General features: G+C 43.2%; 1 protein-coding gene across 2 annotated transcripts in view; it reads left to right on the plus strand.

Annotated features, from left to right (window-relative positions):
- zgc:66433 (uncharacterized protein LOC321250 homolog) overlaps positions 1-24,878 on the plus strand; it is a 37,913-nt gene that overhangs the window by 5,888 nt on the left and 7,147 nt on the right. Inside the window, exons 2-13 of one of the 2 annotated variants that reach the window (XM_041798062.1) lie at positions 13,124-13,203; positions 14,592-14,763; positions 15,718-15,844; positions 18,202-18,342; positions 18,440-18,493; positions 18,604-18,756; positions 18,986-19,079; positions 21,300-21,483; positions 21,576-21,972; positions 22,065-22,962; positions 24,085-24,191; positions 24,534-24,681. In XM_041798062.1, the coding sequence (XP_041653996.1) occupies positions 13,124-13,203; positions 14,592-14,763; positions 15,718-15,844; positions 18,202-18,342; positions 18,440-18,493; positions 18,604-18,756; positions 18,986-19,079; positions 21,300-21,483; positions 21,576-21,972; positions 22,065-22,962; positions 24,085-24,191; positions 24,534-24,681 (2,555 nt within the window). The remainder of the gene's footprint in view (positions 1-13,123; positions 13,204-14,591; positions 14,764-15,717; positions 15,845-18,201; positions 18,343-18,439; positions 18,494-18,603; positions 18,757-18,985; positions 19,080-21,299; positions 21,484-21,575; positions 21,973-22,064; positions 22,963-24,084; positions 24,192-24,533; positions 24,682-24,878) is intronic. The other variant, XM_041798063.1, reaches the window with a different exon arrangement.

The raw sequence follows: 24,878 nt of genomic DNA on the forward strand, positions 1-24,878 counted from the left end.
GCGCTGTGATGAAGGAGACTGTACTGCAGGGTGAAGGAGAGCTTGAACCATAGATGGAAAATAAGGGGCAGAGATGTGGAGATTCAGCTCCATGTCTGACATCTGTTGGACTCAACTATCTTTACTCTCCTCTAGGGAGCGATTAGTGCTTTCTCAACACAGAAACTTGGTGGATTTAGACTTTTGACACATGAGATAAGGGCTGACTGTGTATCCGTGCTTCACTGTTTACAGCTGATGACAGAAGAATAAAGATTGAAGATTTAAATTTACTGGATTTCATTCTGGCCGTCCCATCACCAGGCCTGGGTTGTTCATCAGGAGCCCCGGGACGTTTTCTGGTGTCCTGAGAGTCTTTAGGCCCGTCAGTGGAGACAGGCAGAATGAGTAATTAGCCCTCTTTAAATGTAGGCATCATCTTCCAAGTGTGACTCCTGCTCTGAAATAGACAGTACGATTTAGGAAAGTTGGAGCAGAGAGGGACGAATGAGAGAGAGAAGGTTCTGGACACAGACGCAGCCAAAGCTTGTCGGTCAGTAAGAGACCTTGTTAGTCAGCCAGCATGGTTAGCTACGTAGCTGATAGATATCAGACTGACTACACAGCATGCAGGCTAATGCCTCCTTTAAAGAATCATTATTTATTTATTTATATGAAAAGAAATAAGTGTTTGGTAGATTGTGTCTTTGTTCTAATTATGCTTCATGCTAATAAATCTTATACTGTTGTAAAGTCTGTTTCCCTTTTAAGTGGAGCCACATCTGTAAGGATCATGTGTTTGTGGGATGAGCAGCAGAGCTGAGTATGTGGGTCGGTCCAAACAGCTGATTCTACCATTGACTCTTGTTTGGTGGATCTGATGATCAAAGTCTGGTGACCCCTCATGCTGGTCACCAGCCTGGCTCCTTCCCATCATGCTGGTCACCAGCCTGGCTCCTCCCAATCATGCTGGTCACCAGCCTGGCTCCTCCCCATCATGCTGGTCACCAGCCTGGCTCCTCCCCATCATGCTGGTCACCAGCCTGGCTCCTCCCCATCATGCTGGTCACCAGCCTGGCTCCTCCCAATCATGCTGGTCACCAGCCTGGCTCCTCCCCATCATGCTGGTTACCAGCCTGGCTCCTCCCCATCATGCTGGTCACCAGCCTGGCTCCTCCCCATCAAGCTGTCACCAGCCTGGCTCCTCCCCATCATGCTGGTCACCAGCCTGGCTCCTCCCCATCAAGCTGTCACCAGCCTGGCTCCTCCCCATCATGTTGTCACCAGCCTGGCTCCTCCTCCTGATGCAAGTCTCCAGCCTGGCTCCTCCCTCTCATGCTGTCACCAGCCTGGCTCTTCCTCCTGATGCAAGTCTCCAGCCTGGCTCCTCCCTCTCATGCTGTCACCAGCCTGGCTCCTCCTCCTGATGCTAGTCACCAGCCTGGCTCCTCCCCATCAAGCTGTCACCAGCCTGGCTCCTCCCCATCATGCTGGTCACCAGCCTGGCTCCTCCCCATCAAGCTGTCACCAGCCTGGCTCCTCCCCATCATGTTGTCACCAGCCTGGCTCCTCCTCCTGATGCAAGTCTCCAGCCTGGCTCCTCCCTCTCATGCTGTCACCAGCCTGGCTCCTCCCATCATGCTGGTGACCAGCCTGGCTCCTCCTCCTGATGCTAGTCTCCAGCCTGGCTCCTCCCTCTCATGCTGTCACCAGCCTGGCTCCTCCTCCTCATGCTGGTGACCAGCCTGGCTCCTCCTCCTCATGCTGGTGACCAGCCTGGTCACACACTGCTGTGGGATGGCATCCCATTCTTCCACCAGCATTTGTCACCAGTGAGGTTGTGTCGGTCGCTCTGGCACCAGCAGCACACCCAAGCTGCTCCCAGAGTTCAGTGGCGTTGAGGTCAGGACTGCTGGCAGGATGATCCATCCTCTCCACTCCCAGATTCTGGAGGTAGTCTCTGATAAACCCCGCCCAGCTATGTCATCCTGGAGGATAGAGTTCAGTCCCAGACTGTGGAGATTTGGGATTACCTCTGTTTCCAGAATCTCATCTCCAAATCTCTGCAGTGAGATTTCCTTCAATGATGAAGATCAAACGCCTGACTGTCATCACCTGAAGCTCAAAACAAGAGTTAATGGTAGAATCAGCTGTCTGGGATTGACAGAGAAGATTTGGAACATTTTTTATGGACCAACGCTCATACTCAGCTCTGCTGCTCATCCCACAAACACATGATCCTTATAAATGTGGCTCCATTTAAAAGAGAAATAATCCGGCTTTACTTCAGTATCCACCTTATTCCTGGGGCCGCTACCGTAAATCTGAATATGGGCCAAACTTCTGGTGCTAAAGCAGAATTACATTAAATACATCTGTTCTAATACAGCAGCTAACGATAGATGCTAACAAAGAACGACAGCTGTTTTGATAGGAATTCAACTCAAATTTGTAAATATTTATTTATTTTTGTATTCACATGTTCACATTGTTTGTATTGTAAGCTGTAAATAAGTAAATAACGTGGACACCACATTATTTCTACTGTAGTTATGATTGTGGGTGGAACTTCCCATACAGTAACAATAATAGCAAAAACACGATTTTCCAAGAGCTTACCAAAGTGATTTAGTGTCAACAGTGGTTGTTCTGAAATGAATAGATATTTGCTGCATTAAATACTGCTTCATGTTTGTTAATCAGTATGAGGTGAAAGTTTAAAATAATATTTTCTGTACTGCTCAGTACCTGTTGCTTCTTTCGTGGTACCAATAACGTGACAAAGTTAAATATTTGGATTGTTTGGTTTTATGAATATAATTCCCACATTTTAAGAGGTATTAGTTTGTGAAATGAACATTTCAGCAACCCCACAAACTAGAAGTTTATCTGAAGGTGGTGTCCAAACTCCTTTAACCAAACATGATCGTCTCTTTCTACACTAATATGAAGCTAAAGTTAGCTGAATATGCTAGTCTAGGTTATCTGAGGTAATGTTGTCACTTTGTGCTCTGTAGTAGAAGGCGGAGAAGTAATAAAGTTATCCTGTTTGAGGTAAAGCAGTCAAAGTTTACATATTTTGGGATCCAAATTGCTCTTATAAACACTTTCAGTGTCTCGTTTCTATGCAAAGTCCAATTTAGATAGAACGGAGCGAAGTTGTGCCCATATTTCACGCAAAGAATCATGGGGGATGGGAATAAGGTGGATAAGATTTACTGACAAGGAGTTTTGCTACAACAGAGAAGTAAGCAGTCTGGTTCAGTTTGGTACGGCCCGGTAAATGTTTTTTCATATTGCGTTTTTCAAAATGTAACCTCTTTATTTATTTATTTATTTAAATTTTTGGTCCTTTTTCGTGCCTCCTTTAGATAGAGGAGGACATGAAAACAAATAAACATGCAGCGTACCTAACTGGACCAGGCCGCCTGGTGGAAACAACCTATTTTATGTGATTTGGTACAGAGACAGCAGAACCATCTAGGGACTGCTCACTGCCTGTGATATGTAGAACCAGGGTCCTGGTGGTTCATGTGGATGGGACGGCCAAGGATGGAGTCCTGGTCTTGGATTATATCACTGTCCAGCCCTTTCTGCGACTGTCTGCGTGTTCAAATCCACCGATCAGGCTCTGATAACGTTTATTCTCTGGTATTTAAATGCCTCCACGCTGGTTTTACTCTCGACGTTTTCCTGTACTCTCTCACTCTCCCAGTCCCTTTGCTCCAGTTTTCACTTGGTCCAGACACGAGGCTGTTTCAGGAAATACCAACATCCACTTTTTTTCTTGGAGGAGAAACTGACCAACATTCCTGTGGGGTTTATCAACAGAGAGCTGTGTACATAGATACCCATAGAAACATGAGTATAGATGCTAAACTCATAGATTCTAGATGCTGTTGGATCTGTGATGGCGTGCCAGCGCTGTGAAATATAAAACCAGACTCTGCAGCTCTGGTCTGAAAATCTGCTGTGGTTCAATGTCAAAATAACAAGTCAGGAGGAAACCAGCTCTGAAATAAAGACCATAAACCACCATAGGGGTATTTAGGTTCATCTCTGTGGTTTTTCCTCTCACTGATCCATTAAAGCCAGTCTGATTAAACTGATGTTAAAGACAGTAGGGCCGTCCCGGCTGATAATAGAGCTCTGACTGAGCTGATCTCTCCTGCTTTTAAAGGCTTCTAATTTCAGAGAGAGAGAGTCCAGAACCATTACCTCCATGCTGCATGCTGTAATTTTCATGGTATCAGGTTTCCAGTCCAAACTGAATGTTTTTAACTGTTTCATTCCCAACAAACGCTCCAGGCTGCTCTGTGTTTCTCAGTCAGATCAGCCTGGGAGTCAAAGGTCAACCCATGTGAATCTGTTCGTTACCTTCAGGTAAAGGTGGCTGTCTGGGATGCTACATGTGTAAGAGGCCAAACACCAGGTGTTTTATAATATAAAGGTGTCAGTTATTTATTTAGTTATCTTATCAGTGTCAGACTCAGAGCTGTGGAATCATCAGTTATCAGAATCTGCTCTAAAAATACCCATCATGCATCACTCCTTACTAAATTCATCACCATACTGAGGCTGATTAATGTGGCAGTGTGAGGCTACCAGCCACTGAGCAGGTAAATAAAGTCTGATATTAAGAGTACCGATCCATCAATGAACCTCTGAGTCAGTTATTTAAGTCTGACTCATTATCCTGTTTGTGTCTGAGAGGATGGCGGGAGTCCCTGGATCAACCCTTACGTCAGCCTGCAGCCAGAAGCTCTGAGCTGGAACGACTGCAGGCTGATAAGCTCTCTTATACTGATTAACAGCAACAGGCTGTTTCACATATTCTACCCCCCCATCTATCCAACCATCCATCCGTCTTCCCATCCATCAAATCATCCATCCATCCATCCATCCGTCTTCCCATCCATCCATCCATCCATCCGTCCGTCCGTCCGTCCGTCCGTCCAGCCATCCATCCATCCATCCAGCCAACTCTCTGGGGTTATCAGGGTCATTCTCTGGGTTTATCAGGGTCCATTCTCTGGGTTTATCAGGGGCCATTCTCTGGGTTATCAGGGGCCATTCTCTGGGTTATCAGGGGCCATTCTCTGGGTTTATCAGGGGCCATTCTCTGGGTTTATCAGGGTCCATTCTCTGGGTTTATCAGGGGCCATTCTCTGGTTTATCAGGGGCCATTCTCTGGGTTTATCAGGGGCCATTCTCTGGTTTATCAGGGGCCATTCTCTGGTTTATCAGGGTCCAGTCTCTGGGTTATCAGGGTCCAGTCTCTGGTTTATCAGGGGCCATTCTCTGGGTTATCAGGGGCCATTCTCTGGGTTTATCAGGGGCCATTCTCTGGGTTTATCAGGGGCCATTCTCTGGGTTTATCAGGGTCCATTCTCTGGTTTATCAGGGGCCATTCTCTGGGGTTATCAGGGGCCATTCTCTGGGGTTATCAGGGGCCATTCTCTGGGGTTATCAGGGGCCATTCTCTGGGTTTATCAGGGGCCATTCTCTGGGTTTATCAGGGGCCATTCTCTGGGTTTATCAGGGGCCATTCTCTGGGGTTATCAGGGTCCATTCTCTGGGTTTATCAGGGTCCATTCTCTGGGTTTATCAGGGGCCATTCTCTGGGTTTATCAGGGTCCATTCTCTGGGGTTATCAGGGTCCATTCTCTGGGTTTATCAGGGGCCATTCTCTGGGTTTATTAGGGTCCATTCTCTGGGTTTATCAGGGTCCATTCTCTGGGTTTATCAGGGGCCATTCTCTGGGTTTATCAGGGTCCATTCTCTGGGGTTATTAGGGTCCATTCTCTGGGTTTATCAGGGTCCATTCTCTGGGGTTATCAGGGTCCATTCTCTGGGTTTATCAGGGTCCATTCTCTCGGTTTATCAGGGTCCATTCTCTGGGGTTATCAGGGGCCATTCTCTGGGGTTATCAGGGGCCATTCTCTGGGGTTATCAGGGGCCCAGAGAATTCTGTGGGGGGGCCTGGTTGTAAATATCTGGATAAATTTTTCATATCTGCCCAGTTTACCATAAGAAATGATCTGCTTACCTCCCCTTGCTTAATTAATTGTCAGTAATAAAGAATGATTCTTAAGAGATCTAGGTCATTTTTCTTAGGACGTCGGTGCTGTCAGTCATCACTGCTATAATAATTTTTTATTTAACGTCAGTGAACAGACAGCTTTAAGGTTCACTACAGCCACTGTCTGAAGAATCACATTACTACCAGGCACTGATAACAGTAACGGAACAAACTTAGTTTTAAACTGGTATAATAAAGTCATGTGATATCATTCATTTTTAATATAAATTGGTGACTTTTCATACTTTGAACAATCATGAATAATCATTATGTAGTTAGACTGTTATAGAGGTTTAAATATATACACACTGATCTAATTCTGACAGTCTACTATCAGATCAGCCTTGGACCCCCCACAATGGGAGTGAATGGTTTCAGAAATGTTGGGACATACACTAATCACAGCCGTTTTTCCTGCTAGTGCTGAAGCTCTGACTACCCAGACTGCTCCAGCAGTCATAAGACCTTGGCTTTGTCCCATTACTTACAGTCTTGTTTGCTCTGCTGCTGCTGGATTAAGTACTTGTTCAGATTAACAAGTAAATCGTTCAGGACTAAGAGGGTGAAACGCTGATGCTGTCCAGTGTTTGTTTTAATAAACTCTTTCCTCTTGTAGGGAACTGAGAGTCACAGTGACGTTTCCGGATTTCAATGATGAGTTAGGATTCTTTACTGGATAAAGTCAGACTTCATAAAAGATGGAGCGTGAGACTTTTAGTTTGACACACTTGGTCAAGCATCAGCGAAAAAATCATGCAAGTGATGCAGCACATTACCTTCCATCATCTTGTTCCTATTTTCCCTCTCTGGCACCCATTTAGATCAGTGAGGAACAAGGAAAGAGGGAGATGACAAGGCATCAGGAGTGTCTGACAGGAATATTTCCTTGATGTTCTTTTATTTACTTTTCTCAACAGTGACTGTTTGCATTACCATTTACATCCTTGACTGAAAGTTGCACCACATTTCTGTTTGTCTGCACCCTAAATAAGGGGCCATTCGTCATCTCACTACTGTAATTGGTAATATGTTTGTCCGTGTCCATTTGCATAGCACACCGTCGCTCCAGTAGTCCTTGATACCCCTCAGCAGACTTTTAGGGTGTACTGGTTCAAAACTGGGGTCATGAAAACATCGTAAATATGGACCGATTGTCTATAAAATACAAAGTAATAGCACCTTTCACTTCAGTTTGCTTCCTCCTCCTCCCCTGTTATGGACAATTCTGTCCCTTCCTCTGTATAACACAAAGGCTCAGTCCACCTCAATGCCAAAAAGGAGACAGCCTTCACTCCCAGACACTCTAAAAGAGCTAAACTACACGGTGCTGATAACTCTGATTTTTCTTTATAACCGAGAGAGAAAGTGACAGAGCTCGAAAAAAAACTGGGCTTTATTCTTAAAGATTTATTTTTGGGCTTTTTCATGCCTTTATTAGAGATAGGAGGACAGTGGATAGATTTGGAAACCGGGAAGAGAGTGGGGAAAGACATGCAGGAAATGGTGCCACAGGCTGAATTCGAACCCGGGCTGCCTGCGTACATGGTGTGCGCCCTAACCCCTCGACTACCGGCGCCCAAAACTGGACATTATTGAAACACCCACAAGGAAACATATACAGATGGGATGATAGACCTGCTCCACGGTTTATTTGCTGTTATTTGCCAGTTGTGGCTGGCGGTGCTGAGTAAACATGTTTGAATATGTGTCTGTCTCCATGCAGCCAGACGGTGGGATTCTATGTTAAAGCTCCACAAACAAAGGTTTGTGCACCAAAACTTAGTAAATAAATCCAAAGGCACAGCTTTAATGCTCCCCTTATTGCGTTGTAGGTCTTTAACTGCACATGCACACCAGCGTGCAGAGACGCTGAGCCATTATGCAGTTTCTTTGGGAAAAATCAGCCTTTCCATCAGGGGTGGGACAAAAAATTGCTACACTAAAATATCGTGATATTTCATGGCTCAAGATTGTATCGATATTTTAAAAAGCAGTATTCTTCTTCACCTCAGTCTGTGTCCAGTTCTGTGAAATTGACTACAAATTGCAGTGAATAAATTGAGAAATCCTGCACATGACTTTTAAAAACTACTTTGTATTCTCTAGTTAGACATATTTTGACAACTTTCTAGCAATATCCCTCGCTCCCTTGTAATTCTAAGCATGGTTGAGGCCAGTATGTCCAGAAATCAGACATGCAGATAAGTGTTAATAAAATAATCATTTTTCAACTTTTTTTTTTAGTTTCACTACTTCTTCAACAACTTCAACCCTGACTGCTACAAAAAAAAAAAAGAAAAATCAATGTTACACCCTTTTTATGCCAGTTATTGTACACCATGTCACTGTTATTTTTAAGGTAAAAAAAAAAAAAAATGCCATATTTCCCATATAAAATGGTCTAGAAAGAAAAACTTTTTGAAAATAAATACAGTCTGGACCATGTCAATGATGAGTAGTAAAACTGATTTTGATGCATTGAAATTTTTTTGTAGTGCCATCTGTCCTTGTTTGTCCGTATTCTGCACACACAGAAAACTGTTAATAAAAACCCTTTTTTCAATTGTTTTTTAACTTCCGCTGACTCAAATCTCCTCAACAACTTCAACCCTGACCACTAAAAACATAAAATCAAAGTTTCACCCTTTTTATGCCACTTATTGTCCACTATGCCTGTGAATTGGATTCGGTGAGATAGCGTCCATGCCAAACAGGTGAGTCTATCAGAGCCAAAAACACGCCAGTTTTACCATCCTTTTCTCCAGCCTCCTCCTCTACCAATCATATGTGAGCGAATGCATTTGTCCTTGTTAGGTTTGTTTTACGTACAGGCATAAAAAATCAGAGGAAATATGTAGGATATGAATCACCAACACGCGCATTTCCACCTCTAACCAAAATGTGACCGTGATTACGCTGATTACGTGCAGATATAAATTTACTGCAGATTTGAGATATGATATATTCTCTCCTATTGATGGAAAGGACCCATGCATCCTCATGCATGTCCATCCACTTGCTATGAAGTGAGGGCAAAGTTGAAATTGTCCAAATGTCCCCCTTTCTTAGCCTGCAGAACCCAGAAGTAGCATTTCCAACTGTAAACACTCCACTTACAGCATGTCCAGCTGTAAACACAGATGCAGATTCTCACCCGAGCACACACGTAGGAGCACACAAACTTTTCCTTACACATGTAGCCCAGTCTCAGACATCCATATCTAGTGGCACCAATTGTTTCATTTAATTCTGATGATGTTTAGTGGGAGAAATAGCGCTTCAAACACTCTGAGTCCATGGAAGAAGTCCTGCATGTGAAGGGGTTAAAATGGTGCACTGGCACTATCTGCTGGATCACTGTGGGATGGTGAAATTTAGAGCTCTGGTGATCGACTGACTGCATAGAAAAGGTTGCTAAATGTTGTTTTGTTGCCGTAGACACACAGTCAAAAAGCCTGTTTTTAATGGAAGTCTATTGTCCAGATTTTGGACAAACAAGGATGGATGGAGCTATTTGGCATCAGTAGAGTTCTATTTTTTCACTTTTTCTTTTTGTTTTAATATGAAGAAAAATAATAACTTTGGCCAAATTTGATGCCTCAGTCTATAAAAATGTGACTATCAACTCAAAATAATGATGATAAAGGAGTGGGTGGCACACTGCGGGGGTCGGCAGGAGTGGGATTAAGAAAGGAGCCCTGCACAGGGCTCTAGTTTTTTTCAAGAAGAGAAAACTCAAACTGAAAACAGGGAACTACATTTTAACAGACTCAGTGTGGACAGCGAGCTTCATCTGATGGTTGCATGCTGTTAGGACTTGGTGAGGAAAGATAATTACCAGAATTTCCTGAGTTGTTTGCCTCCTTGTCTTTTCCAGTTCGTCCATTAATGAAGATATAACAGCCGTGGTCTGTCTGAGATGAACTATGGTTATGTTCTAGCTCATTAAAACAGAGACTTCCCTTTTTTGGAGCTACTAGCGGTCTGTCTGGCGAGTCCATGCAGCTATAAATTTCTGAGATTGTTTCTGATGAGCCAAGGAGGCAGATGTTAGATTTAGTGTGTGTTTATGTTGTGGGGGGGGGGGGGGTCTAGTTTTCAGTCTGAAATGTTTATCTCCTCTCTGTAAGTCCAGTGCATGCTAACTGTGTGGTAATAAGGTTATGTCAGCGTCTATAAAAGGCCGACCTCCCACTGCTTCACTACTTCATTGTGCTAATCCACTCTTACATAACGAGGTTAATTCACTCTCACATCTGAAGTCTCTCGAGTTCACAGGTTCACATGAGCTAAAGGTGAGGCCAGCTTTTCCCTTCATACCATCATATCAGCAGGATGATTATCTACATGAAGACAAGGTTAAACACCTCAGCGCAAATCAATAAAAAACAAATAGAGATAAAGACATGCATGAGCATCACTCGTTTCTGGTTGTCTGACCACTCAAAGCACATTCACACACTGATGCCAGGCCTATGAGGCATTATCCATCTGTCTTAGCTAATCCTATTCATTCTCATTCACACTCCACCAGTGCAGCACTGGGAGCAAACTGGAGTTAAGCATCTCATTCAAGGACACATTGACATGTGACTGGAGGCTGTGGAGCAGTGGGTAGATTCAGCTGTCTTGCAGCTGGAAGGTTATGGGTTCAATTCCCATCTCCATGCCGATGAGATCTAGTGCCACCGTAGTCCTTAAACGCTCTCCTCCAACCTAAGGCACCGCTCTCAGGATCAATCCTACACACGATTACCGGACTAGCTCGTCAGGCGTTCATCACTCCTTCATGTGTCAGCGGGTTCATGGGAGTCAGGATGGTGGACTGCTTCTCTACTGAGAGATTACACTCAGTCATGAGACGCCTGGTTATTTTAGGGTACCTGGAATGTGCTGGTCACCTGAAATCAGGACTCAAAGCTGTGACTGCTGTTTCACAGTCTGAGAAATAAACAACTGTGGACAGCTACCAGGAATAGAAACTCGAACACAATAACCAAGAGTGAAACTGGTTCAGTTCACCTGAGAACAAGTACTCAAGGGCCCAGAGCAAATCTGGACCTGGTACCACAGGGCAGTGGTTCTCAAGTCAGGGTGTGCCTTGGGGATCCGGCTGGGCCCCAGATAAAAAAACCCAGAGAATGGACCCTCCCCAGTTATGATTTATTGATAAGTGTGTGTTGGATCAGTAGCATTGGTGCTAGCATCCTGGCTAACAGTTAGCTCATTTGGCAAGCTGTTATTGAGTTGAAATTGATGTTGAAACTATTGTTATTCATGCTAATTTGAACCAAGTTAACCAATTTTTCTACCCATTTTGCCACTGTGTTAGTCAACTTAAACCATTTTTGCTGGGTTTTTTTGCAGTTTTGCAACTTTTTAAAATACTCTTGACCCATTTTTTGCATCTTTTTTTAAACTTTTTGACATATTTTTGCTACCTTTTTGGCGGTTTTTGCCTGCCTTTTGCCTGCTATTTGGACATTTTTTGCCAATTTTCATCACTTTTTACCCCGTTTTAGCAACTTTAACCCATTTTTGACACCTTTTTGACACTTTCAACATATTTTGCCACTATTAACCCATTTCTTTGCCCCTTATGCCAGTTGTTAACCATTTTTGACTTTGTCTTGCCACTTATTACCCAGTTTTGTCATGTTTTATCATCACTTTAACCAATTTTTGCCACCTTTCAGGCACCTTTTGCCCACTGTTGCCACCCCCAGTTGTCTGGGCCCCAGAAACCTCTCCCCTGTATCCCCCTCATGGGCCACCTTGACTGTTATATTATTTAAAAAGTCTATTTTGTATTGATATGAATATGGTGTGCGTTGAGATCTTGGCTTTAACCCTAGGTGTTCCTTGGGTGAAAAAAGTTTGACAACCACCACTGTAGGGTTTGTAACTCTTCCTCTGTTATGTTGGTGTGGCATCAAGGTCGCCAGTAGGGGGGGACAGAGAGGAGGGCTGTGTCGGGTCTAGCCAAATGTGGGGCCAAGGGACGTCAGGATATCATGATCCATGGATTAAAGTTAATCTGTGATAACCAGATTTCATATTAAACCTAAATAAAACCACTCTTATCAAAGAAACAAAAATTGATTTTCTTATTTATTCCTGAAAACAGAATGACCTCTTTTTGTTAATGTGGACTGGCACATTGACGAAACTACTGAAAAGTAACGTCTGAATTCAGAGCTAAACTGTGATCTGAACAAATCTTTGAGTGCTAGAAAACAAAGTATAAGGAACTGAAGTAACTGTAATGTAATGAAATAACTGCAAAAAGAAAAAGATAGAAAATTGGTAGGATGGGTAAGGTGGCAAAATTGGCAGAAAAAATGGTGAAAAGTGGCAACAATCGGTAAAAGAGGGTAAAACTGGATGGAATCTGCAAATGTGGGTTGAGAAAGGCCAAAAAAGAGGCAAAAATGGCAGAAAAGTGGTTAAAAAGTGGAAAAAGGTGGAATGAATGGGAGGAAATAGCGATGAAAAGCTGTTAAAAAGTGGCAAAAAATCTGTTAAAAGTGGAAAAGCTGGAATAAACAGGAAAAAACAGTGATGAAAAGGGGTTTAAAAGTGGTAAAAAATTGTTAGAAGTGGAAAAAGGTGGAATAAACAGGAGGAAACAGCAATGAAAAGCGGTTAAAAAGTGGCAAGAATACCTCATTTGAACATCCAAACCCGTTATAGTCTGAGACACTTTTCAGCTCCTGAAGGGAACTGAGGGAACTGTTAGCCAGGACGCTAGCATCAATGCTACATATCCAGCATACACTGATGTCATTAATAACCTCTACAGGCTCTTTCTCTGGGGTTTTAGGCCCAGCCAGCGCTGTAGACGGACCTGTGTGGCTTTTTTTGTATTGAATCTGAACCATGGTGGTACTTCAGATAAAAAAAAAACATGATCCAGCCAGCCTGGTCCCCTACCAGTGTTCAGTCGTATTCTTGTGATTTAAGGGAGACCAGTGAAGATATCCACAGCAAATCCCTGAACCTGTGAGGTCTGAGTAATGGTTTACTGTTGTCTCTGTCTCATCGGTTCTCTCTCCATCTCAGCAGTGGCAGTATCTCCATGGCAACAGAACATCCAGATGTGGTGTCCAGTCAGGATCCTGAGGCCACAGAGGAGTTCTCAGGTAAACCTTCAATCACGTCTCTAATTATGAGGGTTTTACATGACTAAAGGGAAGAGAGGCATTTTTCTCCATAGGTGAACTGTTCAGTGTTTTTTATTGGGTGAGAACGGTGCAGTGTGTAATATTTAGCTACGTAGCATTTAGCAGAGCAAACCTGGTAAAAATGAGCCATAGTCTGTATGAATATAAAATATAACTTAAGTAGTGTTTAATCACCTGAATATATAAAATTGTTTTATTTCTATTAACTTGGTTTTAGTGTTTTATTCATATATAGAGAGGGTTCCCTCCATGGACGCCGTCGTCTTGTATTTTTGTGGTTTTCATGTTTCTACAGGACCACAAAGGGAGGAAATAACAGGATGCTATTTTTTTAAGTTCCTCTGGTTACCATAGCAACCATCAGACGTGAGCATCGCAGTCTAGAATCTGACTGTCTGATGTGGCTGAGATTCCCAATTTTGTACTGCACCTTTAAGGCTTTTATATGAAATCATGTTTTTTAAAACACCATTGTGACTTTCAAAAGTGTTCTCTCGATCAGGCCAGAAACACAAAAAACACAATGAATGCATAAATAAATAAATAAATAGATCAAATAAATAAATAAATAAATGGCTAAATAGATAAATAAATAAATAGATTAATAAAAAGATAAATAGATTAGATAGAAAAAAAAGAACAAATAGATAGATAAATAACGCTAAGTCCAGCATCTTTGTATGGGATTGTGCCTTTGTGTCTGGGTCATCCAAATGAACCTGATATCTCAAAAATGCTTTTTTAAATCTCCACTCTCACAGAAACATGAATTATAATATTTTTGAGTTTTTAGGGCAAAGGCCAAGGTGACTGGCTTTACTTTCATCTCGGCTTTTACTCCAGAAAACTCTGAGGAATTTTATTTAAACTGTGCAAAAAAAACAAAAAAAAAATCTCCACTACTGTGACTGGAGGACAAACTTAAAATACTTGGAAATTTAAAGGTCAAAAACCACCCCAGTCCTACTTCTGACCCACCGTTTACTTCTTCTGTTGGTAGGGGTGTAACAGTATTTGTATTTGTCCTGATGGAATGGAAGTACCTGCAGTTTTTATGAGCACAAACTTTCCAGAGACCAGGGAACAGTTTCAGCTCTGTATAACTTTAAAATAAATGTTATCTAAATGAGGACCATGCCAGAAGAATATCAGCTCTTGAGGAGCATGAGAAGAATGTGCAGGGATTCCTCTGGAGATCTGTCTGAGACTTTTTTTTCCGATGATACAAACCCTTAACGAACTGTGACCCCAAAACCAGGGTACAAGCTGAACTGTGACCTCTGTGACCTTAGAGGACTGTTTTCTTATATTTAACTCCCTCTCTTTTTTTTCATTTGTGTTCACAGGGAAAAAGAAGTCCAAGTTCCAGATGTTTAAGAACTTCTTCACAAGGAAAAAGAAAAAGGAGCCGTCGGCTGCAGTCGCAGACGTGGGGCTGAAATCCAGCCAATCCAGTGAAAATATCAGCAAAGAGTCTGAGATCAACACGACTCCACCAGAGAGGGATGAGGGCTCCAGGTAAGATCATACACAAATACATAAACAGCAGCACACTTTAATGAACTCATGAAGCCTTAGCAATGATTCACACGAACCCAGCGATCTTTAAACGGCTGGTTTAACAGATCTGGTTACTGAGTTCAACTCCTAAGACTTTTATGAAGGTAGTTTTCTGTACATAGAGCATAAATTCTTCAGGTTTATGGTTAGCAGATTTAATCCTTTTAAACTCAGAGAGTTGTTTGCAGATCTATTACGAGTTTCCTCTCCTGCAGCCCTGCCCTTAGGTCTGTTTCTGCGCTCCTCTCCAGTCAGATTACATCTCCTCTTCATGGAAGGAAACCGATAATTTAAAAAGGAAAATCATGTTTTATCATCCATCTCCTGTCCCTCCTCACTCCAGCCTGGGATCTTCCTGTTTTCCTAACTGGTGCTGGAATGTGTTCTGTAAACTGTTTAATGTCTGTGTTTCTGAGATGTGTCACATCCTGCCGGTCGGCTCTTGACTCTCCCACAGGGACAGAAATATCTGTCCTGATTTAGTAAAAGACGTTATGTCGTCCTCCATGTGATCATTGACAGAGATCGGCTCTCCTCTCGTAGCTTTTGTGAGGGTCATCCACTACTCAGCCTCTTAAACTACAGACATTAACCTCAGAGCTGTTCTGTCAGAGCCAGGTTTACTTTTAAACCATTTTTAATCTCTGTGTTTCTGCAGCTCTGTGTCTTTGTCCTGTCCAGTCAAATATTGAATAGATTAAAAAGATTTCCACTGTTAAAAATAGAGTCAAAATCCTGTTTGACAACCTGGGAAAAGGCCAAACTTTACCAGTTACATGTAAAGACTTCACTCATCTTAAGTTCAATAAAGTTAATCTGAAAGAAAAGAAACTCTCAGCATGAAATCTTCATGATTTTATCTGTAAAGAACCTCAGAAGCTTCTCTTCTTCTTTGTTTCTTTCGCTCCAAAGATCGAAGATCAGCCTGGGCACCAAGGCGCTGTCCCACGACTCCGTCTTTGTTTCTGACTCATCGGAGGCCAACGAGCTTCTGGGAACTTCTCAGGACAGCATTCATGGGAAAGTGAAATCACTGCAGGTAAATGGAATTTAAACACACCTTTAGATCAAGAGATTAGCCACAGCTTGAGCTAGAGCTTTATACTGTATGGTAAATGTGCTTGAGCTTGCAATGTGCTCTTCAAGTCATCCAACGACTCAAAGTGATTTTACACTGCAGGTCACACCTACCCATTCACACACACATTCATTCCCTGATGGCAGAGGTTGCTATGGGAAAGTGGCCATCAGTAAAAGCTGATTCCATTTGTACGCCTCCATACTCATTTAAAGAGATGTTCAGAAGCCAAGGTGTTGGTTAGTAGCTGTTATCGAGTCCTGATCTGATACCAGTGTGAACTTTCTAGACTGACTGTGCAGACCAGCAAATTATTTTAGACCTATATTTGTCTCAGAACATGGCTGAACAAACAGAATCATAATGGACACCATCTCTGTGAGCCTAAAGTTGTTTGTCTGCTGGTTATTAAGTTTTACTGCTAAATATTAAAATATCACTAATACAGGGGGCTGCAGCACTGCCTCTGTCTCTCTCCATTATGCTCTATTCAGGCAGCATCACATGATTACAGAACAGCCTGCCATTGGCCAGCAGACCCTCACAAAGGGTACACAATATGGTGGTAAGCATTTGAGTTAGCATTTGAGCTAGCTGTAATAAATTATCGTAGTTGGATTGAAATGGATAAAAAGACGTTCAATATTATGTTTACTCATGTGGATTTAATCATTAAAGTCTCCAAAAGACACACGAGCTCCAGGCTCGCTGAAAATGCTGCTGTAAGGGATTCAAAGGCATCAATAGCATCAATGGGAAAACACAACGGCTAGCTTCAAGAGGAAAAACAAGTAAGAGGCAATGATTTATGGTTCAGAAATTATTGAACTTGATAAGCTGTGTGACTTCTTGTCTTGAACGACAGCGCCGGTCTGGGAGGCATTTTAACGATCACATTCAGAAAAAAACTGTCACACAGACACCGTTCTTTGCTGCTGCAGGAGGTCCTTTGGTTCTTCTTCACTGCTCTAAAAATGGTAGTTCATGCATGCAGCTAAGAAGAATTTTTTTTTATAGCGCTAACAGTTGGTTGGCATGGTTAAACAAAGACAAATATAAAGTTAAACCAAACGGTACCAGATCGGTGCATAAACTCGTGTATTCACTGATACCAATACCTGCATTTAAAGCAGTATTGGACATATTTCTGATACTGGTATCGGAACAGCTCCACCCATTTACCACCCACTGCCACTGGCGCAACACTGGAAGCAAACTAGAATTAAGTGTCTTCCCCAAGGACACATCGACGAGTGACTGCAGGAGCTGGGGATCAAACCCACAACTTGCTCTGTGATGCTTAAGGGGATCCTCATAAAGACAGAAGGAACCATACCGGGTTTTCTTTTGTGGTATAGCACGACCACAAGAGACAAGTGGTACTCAAGTGTCCGGGACTATTCTTTAAGAATGACCAGGGGTCTGAACCAGACAAAGCAAGAGTCACTGAGGGCATTTACATGGACTGGAGTATCCTACTTTGGAGCTTCAGCCCTGCTTTGGAGCTTCAGCCCTGCTTTGGAGCTTAGGCCCTACTTTGGAGCTTCAGCCCTGCTTTGGAGCTTCAGCCCTGCTTTGGAGCTTCAGCCCTGCTTTGGAGCTTTTGCCCTGCTTTGGACCTTCAGCCCTACTTTGGAGCTTCAGCCCTGCTTTGGAGCTTTTGCCCTGCTTTGGAGCTTCAGCCCTGCTTTGGAGCTTCAGCCCTACTTTGGAGCTTCAGCCCTGCTTTGGAGCTTCAGCCCTACTTTGGAGCTTTTGAGACTATTACACAGGGCCCCCCTTTACTGTCTAACCAGTCATTTTTACAAATTTCTATGCATTCAAACATATTTTTGAACCATAACTTCTGGATTTATGAGCCATATTTTTACTGTGGTTGGATTAAATTTACTTGCATTATTTTGCAGTGGTGGACTATACCATTTGGACATTTTTGAGGGAGTAGCAGGGGCCCCCACTATTTTATTTCACTCTATTTTATACAAATTTCACTCTGTTGACTGATTCATGTAGTTGCTTTTGATTCAATAATGACTAAAAAATAAAAACAAAAACACAGTTTTCGTTGCAGTCTTCCTTACTCTGGGCCAATCAGTGCCCTTTCCCCCCTCGTGCTACGCCCCTGTCCACTCATGCATTTAAAGTACAAACTTAAACTGTTTCTCTGATTTCCTTTTTTTATAGAGACTCCCGAAATAAATCCGTTCAGCCTCTCCTGCAGGTCTTAAATGTGACTCCTCTTGGTGTTTTAGTCTCCTTCAGGATAATTTATCCCAGCACAGATGACTCAGTCTCTTTTATTTTGCCTTTTCTTGTAGAGCCAGCTGAAGCAGGCCATCAGAATGGGCTCTCCCCCATCGCTCATCTGTGTGAAGAAAACAGAAGATGCTGGAACAGTGTCTGAGGATGATGGCCTGCCCAGCAGTCCTCCTGAATATACCACGCCTCACACAGTCATGGTTACGTTATTAGTGAACACTGTCTCCTTCTAGAGCTCATCCTTTAGCTGCACTAACGCTGCTATCCTAACAGCCTCCTCCCTGTTTTATTATTAAGGTCCAGAGCCAGAGCCTGATCAGTCTGGAGGGACCCGACAGCGATGATGACCAGGTAAAAGACGGTTCCACTAACGTAGCGGTGCTCTGCTACAGCTGTGGTTTCACTTAAAGGGATTTCCCTTCCTCCAGACCTCTCAGTTCAGACTCTCCCTCTCCTCCCAGCTATCCTGTGCTGCCTCCAGCCGAGCCGTGAGCCCCCTGGTGGTTCCAGCAGACTTCAGTCAGCCCGCCACTTCCTCTGGCTGTCTGGATAACTCTGCTGCCAAACACAGACTGGGACTAAGGAACAAAGCCTGCAACAGGAGGAAACCGTTGGTAAGACCTGCAGACAATAACGAGATCATGACCTGTTTTATACTCCAGTTAGAGGATCTACAGATGGGGTTAGGGTTAGACTGAGGAGGTTTAGGCTAATGAACCTTCTTCAGCAGGTCAGAGGATAATGATGAGGTGGTTTTGTTTGTTATGGTTATACAGAGCACTCTTAGACATAACAGTAACCGTTTGTACTGAGAGTCTCGGCTCATGCCTTGTGTCCTTGCAGAGACTGGATGGAAAAGCTGAGAGAGAGAAAGAGACCCTGAACACATCAGTGACTAAAGCTGTGGAGGAGGAGGAGCAGCCAGAGACAGCAGGAGGTTGGTGAACTCTTCAGCTTTTATTTGATTCTTCTTTTCTCTTTAAATCAGGGAGAGACATCTCTGGGTGGCTGATATTAAAATCAAATCTTAAATCAAATCTCAGGTCCAGATTTCATCTTTGTGTTGGTGTGAATACGGGGCGCTGGTTTGATTTAGTTGGTAGATCAGGCACCCAAATCCAGATTCTACAGTCCTCGATGCCCTGGTTGCAGGATCACATTCATCATTCATTTTTTCAGACACAGTTATCCTACTCTGTGCACTGCCTGCTCGCTAAAAAGACAAATTAAACATGGGGCAACAAAAACTGATTCACAGTTTTCAACACAACGTGGGAACAGGCGCATGCAAAGTGTTACAGTACTGTTCAGAAGTTTTAGGCATGTAGAGCGCTGACAGTTCTTCACAGGTCCTGATGTTCCACAACCCGGGGCTGAAGAGAGGAGGGAGGGCGGCCAGAGTCAGTGTCCACACATTTGACATGTACGTGTGTCACTCAGCAGCCAAGGTCGAGCTTAACAGCATTTCTTTTGTCCAGGCCTTTGAACCCTGGTAATACGCCCAGCAACCACCAACAGTTCTCAGGTGTTTAGAACATACACACGACAACCAGGGGGTTGTGGCAACCCTCCTACCCGCCCCAACAGAACCCTAGGCTATGTTTAAGTGCCACATCTACCCATAACTCCGCCCTAAAGCTGTGGCTTTTGTTTTGCTTTCATCGGATTATTTTCCCATGCCCTTGGTAATGTACACAGACATCCAGCGCATGATCTGAATTATGTCAATCCTCCTTCCCTCCTGATGGGGCCCTCAGGTGGGCGTACTCACTATTACACGCCTTCCTTCAACCTCAAATTTCAGCCTAAACATGCCGTTCTGCTACGCCTGGCAGGTGACATGCATCTTAATCCCCGCCCACTTTTGGAACGACCATACAGCTCTATTAAACACAAGCGCCCCACACAAGGCCAACGGAGGACCTGATCCCGCTTGGTGGAGGCTGCGAGGTGTGTTTGTAGCTACACCTGTTGGTGATTAGGCAGGACCTGTGCCACACCCACAAGGCTTTGCTTGGTGGTGATCGGCCTTAACCTCTCTGTGCAGCGTGTCAGATTCATGCTCTGTTATTTTAAACTGCATCATCCCTGTCAAATAAAATAAATCCAGTTTAACTCAAAATCCTGATCCTGATCCTGTCCCTGTTGGGTGCACATCTTCCCCCCCGTATTTCCTTTCTCTCTTCTGCTGTCTGAAGTCTAAAACCGACTGGCCAGCCACACTTAGGAACAAATATTCAGGCCCGACATAAAGAGTTAAGTTAAAGTCTCACAGATTTTTTGAGCTCAGTGGCCAAACTCAGCATTGATGTGGCCACCTAAAAGACATCACTGATGGAAACTTACAGCCCAACTTTAATCAAAAACACACAGAAGACTGAGAACCATGAGGGTTTATCCTCAGAAGAGCAGGAACATTATTTCATAGACTCAGCTTTTATGTGCACTTTTTTTTAAGACTTATTTTTGGGCTTTTTCATGCCTTTATTTGACAGAGGAAGGACAGCGGATAGATTTGGAAACAGGGAAGAGAGTGGGGAGAGACACGCGGTGAAGGGCCACAGGCTGGATTCGAACCCAGGCCGCCCGCATACATGGGAAGCGCCTTAAACCACTCGACCATCTGCGCTCCCTTATGTGCACTTTTAAGGGAATTTATGCAGTAATGACTGCAGAATGTGATGTGAAAGGTCCTGTACATGTGGCTCTTTACTATTTCCTTAGACACTTTCTAGTATGGTTTTATTTATTGTGCATTTTTATTATGTGTTTTTTATAAATATGATTTGAATTACTTTTGTTATTATGGCACCATAATGGTTGCATCTATATTAGTTTTCTTGTGCTCTTATTCTAACCTCTCAGTTTTTCTTTGCTCATCTTAAAAAAAGGGAAATAAAAGTTTTTGCCTTTTGATCAAACTTAAAGCTGATCTCTTCACGGGCAGCAGCCATTGTTTACGGGCTTGCAGGACAACTAAACCCCACCCATCGCTACTGCCTTATTCTCCTCTAATCCAATAGAAATGAGCTAGATCTGTGTGATGACTGGCATCGGCTCTGTGAGGTTAAAGGGTTTAAAGGAAGGATTTCTTTCATGACTGATCCAGTTTTATCCAGCAGGGAGATTGTTTCTGAAAGCTGTTTTTCTGTCGTAGGGATTAACGCTGATGAGCAGAAATCACAAGAGGAGAGCGGAGATGAAGAGAAAGGTGAGAAGAGGGAGGATGAGTCAGAGGAAAACCAGATTTCTGAAGGCCTGAGTTCTTCTTCTCCTGAAAAATGTCCTGATGCCCAGCCTCCTCCCTCCAGCCACACAGCTTCCTCTCTGGAGAGTCTCAGGTGATCAGATCTTATTCTCACCTGTTATCTTCTCCTTATTTACCTGCAAATGAACTCCTCTGTTAATCTGATGTTGTGATCTCCTCTTCTAGAGAATCGCCCCCTGATTCAGTCCAAGAACACTCACTGGACCCTTCAGACCTCCTCTGTAGAGCTGAGGAGGTTAAAATCGACTCTTTAGTAACAGAAGAAGAAGAGACGGAGCAGGGAATCAGGGAGGAAGATGGTACCTCAGGAGAGCTGGACTCTCTGCTGTGCTCCCTAGGAGATGGTCCTGAAATGATCATAGAAATGAAGGAAGAAGAGAAGGACGAGGAAAGAGAGCTGCTGGAGGAGGAGGAGGGTGAACCTGGTGATGGATCATTGAAGTTAGATCAGACCATGACAGAGGAGGAGGAGGAGGCCAGGGCGCTCAGGGAGGGAACTCTTTCTTGTCAAGAAAACACGGACGGAGCAGCAGAGGAGGAGGAAGACCAAGACGTGGAGAAAGTAAGCATACACTCTGATTTTCATGAAAATCCCTAGAATAAAGATTTTAATTACTGGAGTATCAGTCTTTTTGTCTCTGCCTTCTCTTCTAGCCAGAAGAGGACGGAGATGACGAGGAGGCGGAGGAAGCTCAACCAGATAAACCAGAGGATATTCCCACAGGAAACCAGACAGAAGTAGAGAGGAGAGGAGAGGAAGAGGAGAGTGAAGGAGGCCAGGAAACAATGAGGCTTGAGAAGGAGGAGGCAGACAGTAGTCCTGGCAGAGAGGAGGATGAAGATAAGAAGGAGGAAGAGGATGCAGGAGCAGGGATAGAGGTCAAACCTGAGGAGACACATGAAGGTGAAGATATGGCTGTGATTAGCCCACAGAAACCCCACAAGGATGAAGAACCAGACCAGACCAGAACAATTGAGACCCAAAGCCTGGCTGAGAAGGTCTCTGCAGAAGGAAGTGAAGAGGACGGCGAGGAAGTTTACCACATAAAACCGAACCTAGACCACGAGCAGGAGGAAGACCTGAGCAGACCTGGTGCAGATCCAGCTGTAAAGATCCACAGTTTAGACATGAAGGAAACAGAAAAAGACCAGACTGAAGCCACAGAACAGTCCCTTACTTCTTTAGAGTCCCACTCTGAGGCCCAGTTACCAGAGAGTGACACCAGCACTCCCAGTAAGACAGACTCAGCAGATCTCCACATTAACGTTCTCTCTCCGAGCTCAGAGGAAGTCCAGATTCTCTCTCAGCAGTCTGAAACACCTCCTGGTGCTACAACATTAACAAGACCAGAACCAGAAGAGAGGTGTTTGTCCCAGGAGGATGTAGAGAAGCCTCCATCCTCTGAGGAGGAAATGGTCAAAAAGTCTTCCAGTGGTTTCTATCAGAGTGAACTCAATGCCATATCACGGTCTGTAGGAGATTCCAGAGACGGTTTTACTCCTCCTTCCTCCACATCCACCTGCACCTCTTCATCTGCTGCAAACACAGAAGGTAAGACCGGAGCCTTCATCACTGAACCTCTCTAGAACAGTCCTGAAGAAACTCTTCAGCAGATTCATCTGTTAAAACCTGAATAGCCGACACCCACATTCTTAAAGTCAGAGACACACCCCTTCAATGCCCATATAAGGGCATGACACTGCAGGGCTGTGTGCACACAGGTTGGTTAGAAAGGAGAGATGTCAGAAACGAGTCAGCTGAAAGATTTTAAGGATTTCCCACTGGATGCCAGGTCTAACCAAAGCGGGCTGGTTGGATTATATTTGGCTCCTGCAGTGAGGATAAACCAATCAAAAACATGCATAAAGGAAAGGGGTTGATGATGCAACCCTGCTGAACCTTGTTGTCGGGTTTAGAACACATTCACGTCTGTGTTCTTCATCTGTGTTCAGTTTTTGTTAAATAGTGTGATGTCTGCTGCTTACACCTCAGTGTGTCTAAAACAAAAGAGATGCTTCCTGTAGAGACGGAGGGTCAGTTTAAATACTAACGCACCATCCTAGATGATAAGACAACTTTGGCACTAACACTGATGCTATTCACAAAAAAGCCAGTCAGAGACTGTTGAGAGGGATTGATACATTTCTTTAAAATATTTTATTCATCTTTTATTGAGTCCATTTTTATCTAATCTAATCATACCGACGGTTAATTTATTTATTGACAGTATTGTGATCAGAACAGTATGAACATCAGATGAAGTAAAATAGTTGCAGAAATCTTTAGCAGAAAGAACAGGAAACAGAGGAGAGAAGCTGATCATTAGTCTTATTTTTCAGAAAGTTAAAAGGATTTGACAAATAAGATGTTTATTCTGAAAAATGTTGCAGTAAAACGATGGAACATGTGGCTGATCTGACGCTTAAATGTCTGTGTGTAAAAGTCAGTTATGCTGGGATTAAGAGTAATGAATTATATATTTAATTTCTCTTAGCCTAGTACAGGTATGTCCAAACTACAGCATAATAATAATAATAATAATAATAATAATTATTATTATTATTATAACAAATAATAATGATAAAAAATAATAGTAATAAAATAATCATTATAAAATAATAATAATAATAATAAAATGATAATAATAATATGACTTCTTCTTTCCTCCTGCAGAGAGCTGTGTCTCATTAAAGAGGAGCTCCAGCGGTCCTTTTGGAGTTTGGTTGAGGAAGACACCGGTTCTGCATCGCTTCAGCTCAGAGGAGGAGCAAAATCCACAGGTAAATACCTGCATCATCAGACTTTTGATCGTCTGCTGTTCAGGAAATGTTTCATGTTTGAATATATTTGTGCAAGGGTGCAAAACGTCCATGCTTTAAGGAGTTCAGTTTTTAGGGTGTCAGTAGGAAGCTAGGTACATTCAGCAGAAGTTACTGTGGTTCTAAGAATTCAGATGACTGCACGTTTACCTGCATGTAAAAAAGCAAACATAGCTTTGTGTCTCTTTGAGGGTTTTGTTTTCAGGCCTTAAGGTGACGGGGATTTGCTCCAAAGAGGCTCAAAAGTTCTGAGGATTATTGTTTAATATTTTTTTCCTTCTTATAATTTACTTTTGTATTCAGCAGTCCTTCAAGCCAGCAGCTCAGCCAATCAGCTGTCAGACGGAGACGCCTCAGCCAATCACTGCAAAGCCATCAAGCAACAAACCAGCACTCCCTAAGAAACCAGAGCTACACGGGGACAGACGAGGGAGGACCAGGCCCGTCTCAGGTCAGTACGAGGATTTATGATACACAGCTTTCATTCAGGAGGAATTATACGGCCCATAGACTTTACCTTTTTATCAGTAACTAAAGAACAAGTGATCAAAAAAGTTAAAGTCCACTTACAAAAGTAATTAATAAATATTAGCTCTTTATAAAGTTTAATAAATATTAGCTCTTTATGAAGTTTAATAAATATTAGCT

This window comes from Cheilinus undulatus, linkage group 10 (assembly GCF_018320785.1).
Source record: "Cheilinus undulatus linkage group 10, ASM1832078v1, whole genome shotgun sequence".
Lineage (NCBI taxonomy): Eukaryota > Metazoa > Chordata > Actinopteri > Labriformes > Labridae > Cheilinus > Cheilinus undulatus.